The sequence below is a fragment of the Triturus cristatus genome, chromosome 2_1 (genome assembly GCF_964204655.1).
Source record: "Triturus cristatus chromosome 2_1, aTriCri1.1, whole genome shotgun sequence".
NCBI classification, from domain to species: domain Eukaryota; kingdom Metazoa; phylum Chordata; class Amphibia; order Caudata; family Salamandridae; genus Triturus; species Triturus cristatus.
This window is the reverse complement of record NC_140581.1, coordinates 6,803,994-6,817,073: the sequence shown is the minus strand read 5'-3', so window position 1 is coordinate 6,817,073 and position 13,080 is coordinate 6,803,994. Positions and strand designations below refer to the sequence as shown.

Sequence of the window (13,080 nt, the reverse complement as noted above, 5' to 3'; positions counted from 1 at the left end):
AGTGATTGCAGTTCTACTGTTCATAGCAGTGAGTGTGGTTCCACTATAGGTTGCAGTGTGTAGCACTGAGTGTGGTTCCACTATAGGTTGCAGTGTATAGCACTGAGTTTGGTTCCACTATGGGTTGCAGTGTGTGCCTCCAGTAAGCAGGAATAAGTGCAGCTCACTTGTAGATGAAGTAAGGGTGACCATATGGTAGCTCACATTGTCATTGATATGAGATGGTTACATTCCCTTTAAGATGTTGTGGGCCTGAGTATCGGTTTTATCAATTGTAATTCAGTGCACCTTTCTCTTCTCTCCTCAGCTGATGGGCACATTCGCTGTGCCCAGCTCACCACCCTGCTCACGTGGATCACCGATTTCCAGGAGAAGAACTCATCCCCCACCGACCTCGTCGCCTTCGACGTCCTTTGTGGAGATTTCAACTTCGATAACTGCTCTCCGGGTGAGGCTTCAGGATATCTCTGAGCTACCAGAATGTGGCACAACCTTCCTCCCACTCTCTTACCATACCCAATCACCCTCACATTTCAAGCTATGAAAATGTGGTACAACCTTTCTTTCACTCTTCTACCACACCCTAGACATCAACATGCTCCAAGCCACGAGACTGTGGTACAACTTTGTCACTGTCAAGCCACACAATAGACACCATCCCACTCCGAGGTACCAAAATGTGGTACAACCTTCCTGTCACTCTTACCACACCCTTAACACCATCACACTCTGAGCTACCAGAAAGTGGTACCACCTTCTACTCAGTCTCTTACCACACCCTAGACACCATCACACTCTGAGCTACCAGAATGTGGTACAACTTTCTACTCACTCTCTTACCACACCCTAGACACTATCACACTCTGAGCTACCAGAATGTGGCCCAACCTTTCTCTCACTCTCTTACCACACCCTAGATACCAGCACACTCTGAGCTACCAGAATGTGGTACAACCTTCTACTCACTCTCTTACCACATCCTAGACACCATAACACTCGTGCTTTCAAAATGTGGTACAACCTTCCTCTCACTCTCTTACCGCACCTTAGACACCATTATACTCTGAGCTACCAGAATCAGGTACAACCTTCCTGTCACACTCTTACCACACCGTAGCCACCATCACACTGAGCTACTGGAGTGTGGTACAACCTTCCTGTCACTCTCCTCCTACTCCCTAAACACCATCCCAGGGACCCAGTAGGATGTCTTTCCACTAAACATCAAACACATTATGAACAATACCTGTGTTCATTGCCACCAGGGCCTGGCGTCTTCCGGTTGGCTGTCTCTGTGTACCTCCTGCCAACTACCAAGTATCTTCTAGGATCTGCCAAGCTCCAACCCTCTCTGCCCCACAAATATATGTGTACTCTGGGCCCCCCCACACACACACTCTGATCCCCCACACATGCACACTCTGACCCTCCCAGATACACACATGCACCCTCTGACACCCCACATGCACACTCTGATCCCCCACATATGCACACTGTGACCCTCTACACCCACATGCACACACTGACCCTCCACACACACTCTGGTACCCCTCACACACATGCATATTCTGACCCCCCACACATGCACACTCTGATCCCCCTAACACAAATGCACACTCTGATTTCCCCCCAACATGCACACTCCACCCCCCCACAATCACACACTCCAACCCCCATCACACATGCACACTCTGACCCCCACATATAGACTTCGATCCACCACATGCACACTCCAACACCCCACACACACACTCTGATTCACCACACACACTCCAATCCCCCCCTACACACACACACTCTGACTCCCCAAACACACGCACACTCCGACCGCCCATTCACACACGCACACTGACCCCCACACGTGCATACTCCAATCCCCTCACATGCACACTCAAATTCCCATAACACATGCACACTCTGACCCCCCACACACAAGCATGCTCTGATTCCCCCACACACATGCATGCTCTGACCCTCCCACACACATGCACATTCTGACCCCTCACACACTCTGATCCCCCCACACATGCACTCTAATCCCCCACACACCTGCACAATCTGACCCCCCCAAACACACAGACCCATTCACACGGACACAATCGGACTCCCCTCACACAGACACACACACTGATTCCCCTCACACAAACACTCCGACCCGCCCTCCCACACACATCCACACTCCGACCCTCCCACACACATGCACACTCCAACCCCCCACACATGTGCACACTCCAATCCCACCACACATGCACACTCCGACCCCATCTCCCTTCCCTCACCATCTCCCCTCCCTCACCATCTCCACTCTCTCACCATCTCCCCTCACTTACCATCTTCCCTCTCTCAATGTCTTTCCTCCCTCATGTCTTTCCTCTAACCATCTTCGCTCCCTCACACCTTTCCTCTCAACGTCTTCCTCTCGTCTTCCCTCCCTCACCGCCTTTCCTCTCAACATCTTCCCTCACTCACTGTCTTCCCTCTTTCACCATCTTCCTTCCTCTCACCGTCTTCCCTCATTCACTGTCTGCCCTCGCTCACGGTCTTCCCTCCCTCATCTTCTCTCTCTCACATCTTCCCCCTCACCCTTTTACCTCACTCATCCATCTTACCTCCCGTGTCCCTGCTTCTCTTTCCTCACCCACCCATCTTCTCTCATGTTTCTCCATGCTGCTCTCTTATTTTTCCCTCCTCTGTCCCTTCTTTCCTCCTCACTTGATTCTCTTCCCTCCTCTGTCCCTCCTTTCCTTCTCACTTGATTCTCTTCCCTCCTCTGTCCCTCCTTCCCTCCTCTCTTTATTCTCCCCCCTCACTCTCCCCTCCTGTGTCCCTACTTTCCTCCTCACTTGAGTATCATCTCTCACCCAACCATCTTCCTTCCTATGTCCCTCCTTTCAACCTCATTTGTCTTTTCCCTCACTCCTACATCTACCCTCCCGTATCCCTCCTATCCTTCTCAGTTGATTCTCTTCCCTCACCCACCCATCTGCTCTCATATGTCCCTCCTTTCCTCCTCTCTTATTTTTCCATCCTCTGTCCCTCCTTTCCTCCTCATTTGAGTCTATCCCCTCACTCTCCCCTCCTCTGTTCCTTCTTCCCTCCACTCTTGATTCTCTTTCCCCACTCTCCCCTCTTCTCTCCTCTGTTCCTCCTTTCATCCTCACTTGATTCTCTTCTCCTCACTCTTCCCTCATCGCACCTCTGTCCCTCCTTTCCTCCTCCCTTGATTTTCTTCCCTCCTCTGTCCCTCCTTTCCTCCTCCCTTGAGTCTCTCCCCTCACTCTCCCCTCCTCTGTCCCTCCTCTCCTCCCTTGATTCTCTTCCTTCTTCTGTCCCTCCTTCCACCTTCCTTGATTCTCTTTTCCGCTCTCCCCTTTTCCCTCCTCTATCCCTCCTTTCCTCCCTTGATTCTCTTCTGTCCTTCCTTTCCTCCCTTGGTTCTCTTCCCTCCTCTGTCCCTCCTTTCCTTCTCTCTTGATTCTCTTCTCACTCTCCCCTCTTCCCTCCTCTGTCCCTACTTTCCTCCTCACATGAGTCTCCCCCTCACTCTACCCTCTTCCCTCCTTTCCTCCCCCTTATTCTATTTCCTCCTCTGTCCCTCCTTTCCTCCCCCTTATTCTCTTTCCTCCTCTGTCCCTCCTTTCCTCCCCCTTGATTCTCTTCCCTCCTCTGTCCCTGCTTTCCTCCTAGCTCCAGTCTCTTCCCCCAACTGTCCCTCCTTTCCTCCTTTCTTGATTATCTTCTCACTCTCCCCACTTCCCTCCTCTGTCCCTACTTTCCTCCTCACATGAGTCTCCCCCTCACTCTCCCCCCTTCCCCCTTTCCTCCCCTTTGATTCTCTTCCCTCCTTTATCCTCCTTTCCTCCTCACTTGACTCTTCCCTCACTCTCACCTCTTCCCTCCTTTCCTCTCCTTGTTCTCTTCCCCTCTCTGCCCCTACTTTCCTCCTCCCTTGATTCTCTTCTCCTTACTCTCCCATCTTCCCTCCTCCATCCCTCCTTTCCTCCTCACATGAGTCTCTCCCCTCACTCTCCTCTTTTCCCTCATTTCCTCCCCCTTGTTCCCTTCGCTACTCTGTCCCTCCTTTCCTCCCTTGATTCTCTTCTGTCCTTCCTTCCTTTCCTTCCTTCCCTCCCTTTATTCTCTTCCATCCTCTGTTGCTCCTTTCCTTCCTTGATTCTCTTCTCCTCACTCTCCCATCTTCCCTCCTCTGTCCCTCCTTTCCTCCTCACACGAGTCTCTCCCCTCACACTCTCCTGTTATGTTATGTTATGTTAAAGGGTCTTGTAAAGCACCTGGTTACACTAAAACAGTGTGTCCCCGCGCTGCGGTGGAGCAGCAAGAGCAGATACTCGGCCTATTTGAGGGGGAAGAGGAGAGTCTTTAGCTTCTTCCTAAAAATACTTTCAGCGGGTTCAAGTCGGAGGCCTACAGGTAGTTTATTCCAGGATTGAGCAGCCAGAAGTCGGAAAGAACGGCCCCCCATCCTGGCCCTTTTTATCATAGGGACACACAGTAGGCCCAGTCCCTCAGACCTGAGGCTACGGGTAGGATTATAGGGATTGAGGAGGTTACGCAGGTAGGTAGGAGCAGTCCCCCGCAAAATGCGGTGGCACACACATAATGCCTTAAAACGGGCTCGTTCCCGGATAGGGAGCCAGTGCAAATAGGCTAGGGCCGGTTTAGAGGGGGCACTCCTAGGGCGCTTCAGGACTAATCGAGCCGCTGCGTTCTGGACGCCTTGGAGTCTCTGAGTGCACCTATCAGTAGCCCCCAGCAGGAGGACGTTCCCATAGTCAAGACGGGACGTCACAAGTGCGTGGAACATGGTCTTCCTGGCCTCAGTGGGCAGTATGTCAAGGGTTTTCCTGAGACTTTTTAGAACCCCGTAGCATGTTCCAGCAACTCGCCTGGTATGGTAATCAAACGAGAGGTGGGTGTCAATCCAGACCCCTAGGTTTTTAGCCTGGGCACAAGGTATGGGGGTAGGACCCAAATCTTGTGGCCACCACGCAGATGACCATACTGACGGGGCTTTCCCCACTATCAGCACCTCGGTCTTATTACCGTTGAGTTTTAGGCAGTTTACGTCCATCCAGGCTGCAATTTCTTGGAGGCATGTCACCAGGTTGGGAGCTGCTGATTGTTGGTCTTGAGTCAGGGACACCACCAGCTGGGTGTCATCGGCATAGGACACCACTCCGATCCCGAAGCCTTCAGCAATCTCGGCCAAGGGAGCCACGTAAAGATTAAAGAGGGTGGGGCTCAGGATAGAGCCCTGGGGGACTCCCTGCTGTAGTGCCATCACTTTGGAGTAGAATTTCCCCTGCCTCACCTGGAAGCTACGGTTGTTCAGAAAAGAAGTGAGCCAGCCCAAGGCCTTCCCAGACACACCTCCCTTCTTCAGACGATCGACCAGTATCTTATGGGCCACAGTGTCAAAGGCCGCACTGAGGTCGAGCAGGATCAGGGCGACAGTCTGGCCCGCGTCCTCAAATTGCCGGATGGTCTCAGTGGCCAGGAGGAGGGCGGATTCTGTCGAATGACAGGAGCGGAAGCCCGACTGGGTGGGATGGAGAAGATGGAATTTCTCAATGTGCGCCGTGAGCTGCTGATTGACCACTTTCTCTGCGATCTTGGCAAAGTAGGGAAGAAGAGAAATGGGGCGTAGATTCTCAAGGCACTCGAGGCCCAGGTGCGGTTTTTTGGGAAGAGGGAGAACGACTGCCTCCTTCCAGCGGAGAGGAACTGTGCTGGTTTCAAATGAGATCTGCAGGAGGTACCTGATAAAAGGTTCCAAAGCTTCTAAACATCCCTCAAGTTTTCTTGGGGAGGCCGGGTCTTTGGGAGACCCTGACTTAACACTCCGACAAATTTTTATCAAAATTTCAGGGGGAGGAGTTAAGAAGTTCTCAAGCCTTTCCTCCTGTGAAACAATAATATGGCGTGCTGTAACCCATCTGTCTTGGTCAGCCAGAGCCACATCAGGGAAGGAAGAGTAGATGTTTGTTACCTTCTCGGAGAAGAATTCCGCTATTTGGTTACAACGTTCGGCTGAACCTGCGACAGGCGCTACTCTAGAGTCCATTGAGGAGATCTCTCTATAGACCCTAAATAATTCTCTGGTGGAGTTATCCGCAGACCTGATTCTTTCTTGGTAATATTCAGCCTTAGTTTTCCTGATAAGCCTATGATAGGCTTTCAGCGATGTTATGTATTCATATTACCCTTGCATAGAGAAGTTCTTCCTCTTCCCTCCTTTCCTCCCCCTTGATTCTCTTCCCTCCTCTGTCCCTCCTTTCCTTCTCACTTGACTCTCTTCCCTCATCCTCTCCTCTTCTCTCCTCTATTCCTCCTTTCCTCCCTGTTGATTCTCTTCCCTCCTGTGTCCCTCCTTTCCTCCTCCCTCGAGGTTCTTCCCTCATCTGTCCCTCCTTGATTTTCTTCTCCTCACTATCCCATCTTTCCTTCTTTGTCCATCCTTTCCTCCTCCCTCAAGTCTCGTCCCTCCTCTGTCCCTCCTTTTCTCCTTCCTTGATTCTCTTCTCCTCACTCTCCCTCCTTTCCTCCTCTTTCCCTCCTTTCCTCCTCACATGAGTCTCTCCCTTCACTCTCCCCTCTCCCCTCCTTTCGTCTTCCTCGTTCTCTTCCCTCCTCAGTCCCTCCTTTCCGCCCTTGATTCTCTTCTCCTCCTTTCCACAGATGACCACCTGGAGCAGAAGCATGAGGTCTTTGGCTGCTATAAAGACCCCTGTCGAGCTGGACCTAGAAAGGACCAGGAGTGGGCCATCGGTGAGGATGGGTGGCGTCCAGTGGGGTGAATGTGCTTCCTGTACCTTTGTGTGGCGCCAGCGCTGAGGGGTGGCACCACGAGGCGCTTGATGGGTGCTGCGTCCCTTCCTGGACCGGCGGCGCTATCCGAGTACAGCTTTCCATCACAACCATAGCGCTTACTGTGCGCCTAGAAGCTGGGTGCCCTGCGGCACTGCTCCTCGTTTATAACTGCGACCACAGAATGGAGTTTGTATTTGGGGATCAGTGAAGCCTCGAGGCACCAGGGCCCCCAGAGAAGGGCACTGACCAATGGCTGGGCCCCCAACAGTCCAAGGGCCATGCCGGCGGTGGGCAGCGCCCCCGGTGCCCCCTGCACAGATGAGGGTTAGCATGAAGTGAGGGGCAGAGATGGGAAGAGGCCTGAAGTAACCACAAGACACACAGCACTTTACATGCCGAGACAACACAAGGATTTTGGGGGCCCTGAGCCAAATGTATTTTGGGGGCCCCTGTTCGGTATAGGTTTGAAATTATGATCCAGTTTCAGCTCTTTCATGCCCCCTCTGCGCCGGTCACTGGCACATTGATCCAGATTCTAAGTGTGTTTACATCCAATATTCAGGGACAGTGACGTGTGTTTCAGTATCACATCAGCAGCTCACAAGCAGTACCTCAAGTAATCTCTGTCACGCCCCCCAGTTCTCATATGTGGGGTCCTCTTTTGGTCTAAAAGTAACTTTTTAGGTCTCGCCTAGCAGCGCGCATGCGGTGCATAGGAAAAGACCTTTAGCCATAGCTTCAGCTTTGCTGCCGAAAACGTGCACACGTTGCATTGCTTTGAATGGCAACGCGTGCACGTGTGGCGATTCCCTTGCGGGAGCGAGCTTTGAAACCATCTGTTAGTAATTAACAGATGGTTCTTGCTCGCTCCTGTAAGGGAAACAGGAGCAGGCCCCCTCCTCTCTCCCCTCCCTCTGCTGCTAGGTCTCGCCTAGCAGCGTGCATGCGCTGCATAGGAAAAGACCTTTAGCCATCGCTTCAGCTATGCTGCCAAATACGTGCACGCATTGCATTGCTTTGAATGGCAACGGGTGCACGTTTGGCGATTCCCTTGCGGGAGCGAGCTTTGAAACCATCTGTTAGTAATTAACAGATGGTTCCTGCTTGCTCCCGTAAGGGAAACAGGAGCAGGCCCCCTCCCCCTGTTGCCAGCGCGCGGCCCTCGCGCTTGTTATTCATGTATTTACCTTTTAGTTTTGTTACGTGTCAGAAGGCTTCTCGAAAGATGGGGGATGTTGAGGCACAGGGAGAGCAGACTGAGATCTGTATAAGATCACACTGTTGCTTGTTGTTTGAAGTCAGCAACAGCGAGGCATCAAGGGAGGGCCCTGTCATGTATTTGTGGCCGCTATCCGTCAGATCTTGGCACGCCAGAGTGCCTGGGCCCTGTTCAGGGTAAGACGTAAGTAACATTACATCGCACCAAAAACAGAGCCGTCAAGGCTAATGGGGCCGCAGGATTTATGGGGTCTTTAAAAACATCAGTCCTGCGGCTAGGCGCACCACGGCGGCTCATTGTGTTTACAGGAGATTTAAATCATGGTGGGGGGGAAGGGGGCGGCCATAATGAGTTAAAACCAACACAATGCGGAGTGCTGGCAGCGAGCTACCACAAATCATAGACACGAAGGAGCGATCGCAGTGTTTTCAATTAAATCCGCCAAAAGGGAAAGTCGATGAAAAATTGTGATCATTTGCAAATGTTTTAAGTAAAATGTTTGAAAGCTATATGTAAAAAAAACCTTTACAGTGAGATTCTGGATACTCCTAAACCTTTTCCAACCAAAACCAATATCGTCGGGCTTTTAAATGGCAAACACATGCATGTAATTCGACATCGTGGCGGATGAGACGATCCAACGTTGTGTGTAAACGTCCCAGTTTTAGACATTGGCCTGGCGTTATTGCCTCTCATCAGGCCTTAATGACCATGAGTGACACTCCCAAGGCTGCTCGTGTGTAAGCGTAGTGTCAGACTACATTTTTAACATTTCCTGTTTTCTATTTGTTTTAATGTTAATTTGCGCCGTTTTTCCCTGATTTTATTTACCCTCTTCCTCGCACTATAAATTGGCTCCCTCACCGCTGCTTAGCGGGTTATCCCCAGCGCGTTAGGCGCCCGGAATTGTGTTCTCTTATCAGGCGCCATCTTGGATAGGGAAGGCTGCTAGTTCATCTCTGCGTCCCAGCGCTCCAGTTCGCAGGTGGTCCCCGAGCAGTGCCCTATATATTCCCGCCATGCTGACGCGCAGCGTGATCGCCGTAATCCCGCCGGAGTCACGCCAGAGTCCAGCCCGTCTGCGCCCGTCTGCGCCCGTCTGCGCCCGTCTGCGCCCGTCTGCGCCCGTCTGCGCCCGTCTGCGCCCGTCTGCGCCCGTCCGCGCTGAGGACGGGCTGGATGGCGGAGGAGTAGATGACTGCGTGCGGGTGAAATCGAGGTCAGTATATACGAGGCAAGATCTTGCATTATTAAAACCGTCCACACTCCCTTGTCATCATAGGTATGCTCCTGAGGGATTTCTGATATCCCCCACCTGTCCCTGTTTTGGTCCCCCTGTTCTGGGAGTATCTCCATCAGCTGTGGTCCAGAGGCCCAAATTCGACTCTAGGGCGAGGACTAACACGGGTTTCCTCTTAAATGCGAGGTCCTTGGTTAAAAACAACCTAGCTTTTAAGGATTTCGTGTTGTCCAGAGTCCCGGACTGGGTCTTCATAACTGAAACCTGGGCAAAGGATTCCTCAGGTCCTGATCTTGTGGAGGCGGTCCCAGATGGCTATACTTTAGTGAGAATGGATAGAACGGGCCGGATGGGGGGAGGGATTGGTATCCTGCACAGGGACCATCTGTCCTGTCACATTATTCCCCTAGATGATCATCAGGAGTCCTTTCAGGCTCTCCAATTTTCTATTAATGGGGCTTATGGAGTGCCGTTTAAGGGCCTCCTGATTTACAGACCCCCAGTGAGCAAAGCAGACTTCTGTAGTCAAATGCTGGAGGTCTTAGAACCACACTTCGGCTGTGACCATCTCACCGTTCTGGGGGATGTAAATTTTCATCTAGAGAAGGTGGATTCGTCCGAAACCCAGTCTCTTTTGGATACTTTCTCGGGGTGCGGGTTGACACAGTTAGTCAGAGGACCCACACATTTGGCTGGCCATACGCTCGATGGGGTCTTCTCCAACGACACGCGGTTGGTCACTGAACTGCCTATCCCCCTTTCATGGTCAGACCATTATGCAATTCCCCTGGTCCTAACAACCTCTCTGCCCAGCAATAGGGGTAATATGCCTACTAAGTTTGAACGAAGACGTAACTTAAAAAAGTTATCTAATAATCTACTCGCTCCCAAGCTTGCAGGGCTATTGATCGCCCCGGGGGAGGAGGTAACATCGGCGGTGGAAAGGCTGGAGAACGGGGTTACCATAGCCCTGGACGAACTTGCACCGGCCATCTTGTGCTATTCGGCCAGAAGAACTCCCTCTGCCCCTTGGTTCTCGGAACCACTCAGACTACTTAGGCAGGGACTACGGCGACAGGAGCGTCGTTGGCGGTCCAGTGGGTACTTGTGTGAGAGGGACAGACATAAAACTCTGTTGAGGTTATATAAGAAGGAGGTAATAAAAACCAAACCAGAATATTTCACCTCTCTCACCGCCTCACTTTCCTCACCTAAAGATCTTTTTAAAATCGTGGACACGATCACCTCACTAAAGATGCCAGACCCGGTAGTAAGCTCACAACAGCTGTGTAATGATATTGCACAATTCTTCAACACCAAGATTGTTGATATTTATTCAGCACTGGAGCTACAAAGGGTGACTCTATCCATCCCCACAGACTGTGCTCCGTCATCTTTATCTGAGGAGGTGCCCTCTGGAAGTCTGTCTAGTTTTCCCTCTCTCTCCCTACTGGATCTTGAAGGCCTCTTGACCAAGGTTAGGTCGGGTTCCCCCTTAGACCCCTACCCCCTTAAACTCCTCAAACAGTGTAAAGACTGTCTTCTTCCACCCTTATTGGGTGTGATGAATGGGGCAATTAAGTAAGGGACCTTCCCCCTTCAGTGGAAGAAAGCGGTGGTCAAGCCTCTCTTAAAAAAACCCTCTCTTGACCCGGGTGTGCTTAAAAACTTTCGCCCTATCTCGTTGCTTCCAGCTCCTGCCAAGATGCTGGAAATCCACCTAAATAAGCATCTCGTTGATTTTCTGGAAGCCCATGATAAGCTGGACCACTCGCAGCACGGCTTTAGGAGAGAACACAGTACCGAGTCTGCCCTTACTATCGTGCTCGACACCATTCGCACCAGGGTTGATAAGGGACTGACTACTCTCCTCATCCTTTTGGATCTCTCGGCTGCTTTTGATACCCTGTCTCCCTCAGTATTAACATCAAGGCTGAGGGAGATCGGGGTCAAGGGCACAGCACTCAGTCTGCTGACATCCTTTCTTAATCAGAGGGAACAGAGGGTAAAGCTGGGGGATTTCTTGTCTCCATCCCTTCCTGTGCTTTGTGGGGTCCCTCAGGGGTCGGCTTTAAGTCCGACCCTTTTTAACATCTATGTTACCCCACTGGCCAGGCTTATTAGATCTTTTGGGATGGAGGTAATCTCTTATGCTGACGACACACAGATTCTGCTGTCTTTTACCCAACCCACTATCCTGGCTGCCTCCAATTTTAAAAACTGTTTGAAGGCAGTCGCTCAATGGATGGTGGGTAATTCATTGAAATTCAATGGGGAAAAGACAGAGATTCTGGTGTTCGGGGGAAAGGAGGATTTCTGGTCAGCTGATTGGTGGCCGCCCTCTATGGGGGTGTGCCCTACACCGTCGACCCTGGCCAAAAACTTAGGCGTTCTGATCGATCCCCTTCTGAGGATGGATCAACAGGTAAGCAGGACCATCTCCACCTGTTGGGGACTGATAAACATCCTACGGAGGATCAGGCACTATCTGTCTTTCCAGGCCAGGAAACATACTGTCCTGGCACTGATTGGGTCCAGACTTGATTATTGCAATGCTCTTTATTTGGGCATCAATAAGGGCCTGGTGACCCGTCTTCAGATGGTTCAGAATGCTGCCGCTAGATTGGTCCTGGACCTGCCCAAACGGGCCATGGCTCATCAGGCAAGAAGGACCTTACATTGGCTCCCCATTGAGTCCAGGATATCCTTCAAGTCCCTGACTCTGATTTATAGAGCTTTGGCAACTAATCGGTCTGGTGGTATGAAGGATTTGCTGGTCCCCTACATTCCCCCTAGAACTCTCCGGTCGTCAAATAAGCTTTTGCTTTCAGTGCCCAGGATACGTAAAGCTAAGTGGGGAGGTAGAGCTTTCTCAACTCTCGCTCCTAGGCAGTGGAATTCCCTGCCTGTGGAGATAAGATCTCTTCCCTCGGCGCTGGCTTTCAGGAAGGCCCTTAAGACCTGGCTTTTTGCCAAGGCCTACGCTTAGATATGATCTGCCTCATTTTCGAACTGTTTTGTTTAGGCGCCTTGATGCCTTCGGGCTAAGTGGCGCGATTATAAGTTTCCATTCATTCATTCATTCATTCATTCATTCATTCATTCTTGCGAACAAAATCAAGCAATGAAGACGAGGGAAACCTAGAAATGACACCCATTTGAGCAACGAAAAACTCTAAGAAGATCTGAAAACTTCTGCAAAGCACCAGAAGTGGAAGGGTAGGAACTTCGCAGAAGGGCCTCGTAGCTCTAAATGAAGGCCACACTGCTGGTTTATGGAAGTAAGAGCTTGTGAAGAAGCCACTCTGCTGCAGACCACGTGCCTGAGATGCGCCGCTTTGTTTTAACTTTAGCAAAGCTAATGGATGCAAACTGAACTCCTGCAGTGAACATTCCCTGCATCAGTAGGGGAGAGGCCCCCAAAACCTTTTATGGTGAAAATTCTTGTCTGGTCAAAGGAGCGCTTAGCAGTCCCTATTCTCAGCGCATCACCCGCATCACCTTTCACACCCGTGCGCATCCGACTGCTCCTTGAGGCTTCAGACAGCCCCACTGTACCTGCCAGATGACGCAAACCTGGGGGCATACTTCTTTAAACAGATCCATTCACTGTAAGGCGGGAAAGGAAGCACTACCGCGTTTATAGCGGAAGTGACGCCACTTCCGTCTTGTGGTGAGAGGGTTTTCACAACATAAGACAAGGGTCATAGGCACAGGAGTCGCCTATCGTTTGTATGATGAGTGTACGGGCGAGAGGAATACCCAAATATAAGGCAGTGATTGTGGTTGT

The 13,080-nt window shown here is 51.3% G+C and overlaps 1 protein-coding gene across 4 annotated transcripts in view; it reads left to right on the top strand.

Moving 5' to 3' along the window:
- The window catches only part of LOC146863596 (sphingomyelin phosphodiesterase 5-like), a 198,214-nt gene that overhangs the window by 103,632 nt on the left and 81,502 nt on the right, over positions 1 to 13,080 (top strand). For all 4 annotated transcript variants that reach the window (XR_014969041.1, XM_085627607.1, XM_085627608.1 and 1 more), the window contains 2 exons: positions 308 to 448; positions 6,700 to 6,789. Coding sequence is in view for 3 of the 4 variants with exons in the window: in XM_085627607.1 (XP_085483733.1) it covers positions 308 to 448; positions 6,700 to 6,789 (231 nt within the window). In the remaining variant the exon portion in view is untranslated. The remainder of the gene's footprint in view (positions 1 to 307; positions 449 to 6,699; positions 6,790 to 13,080) is intronic.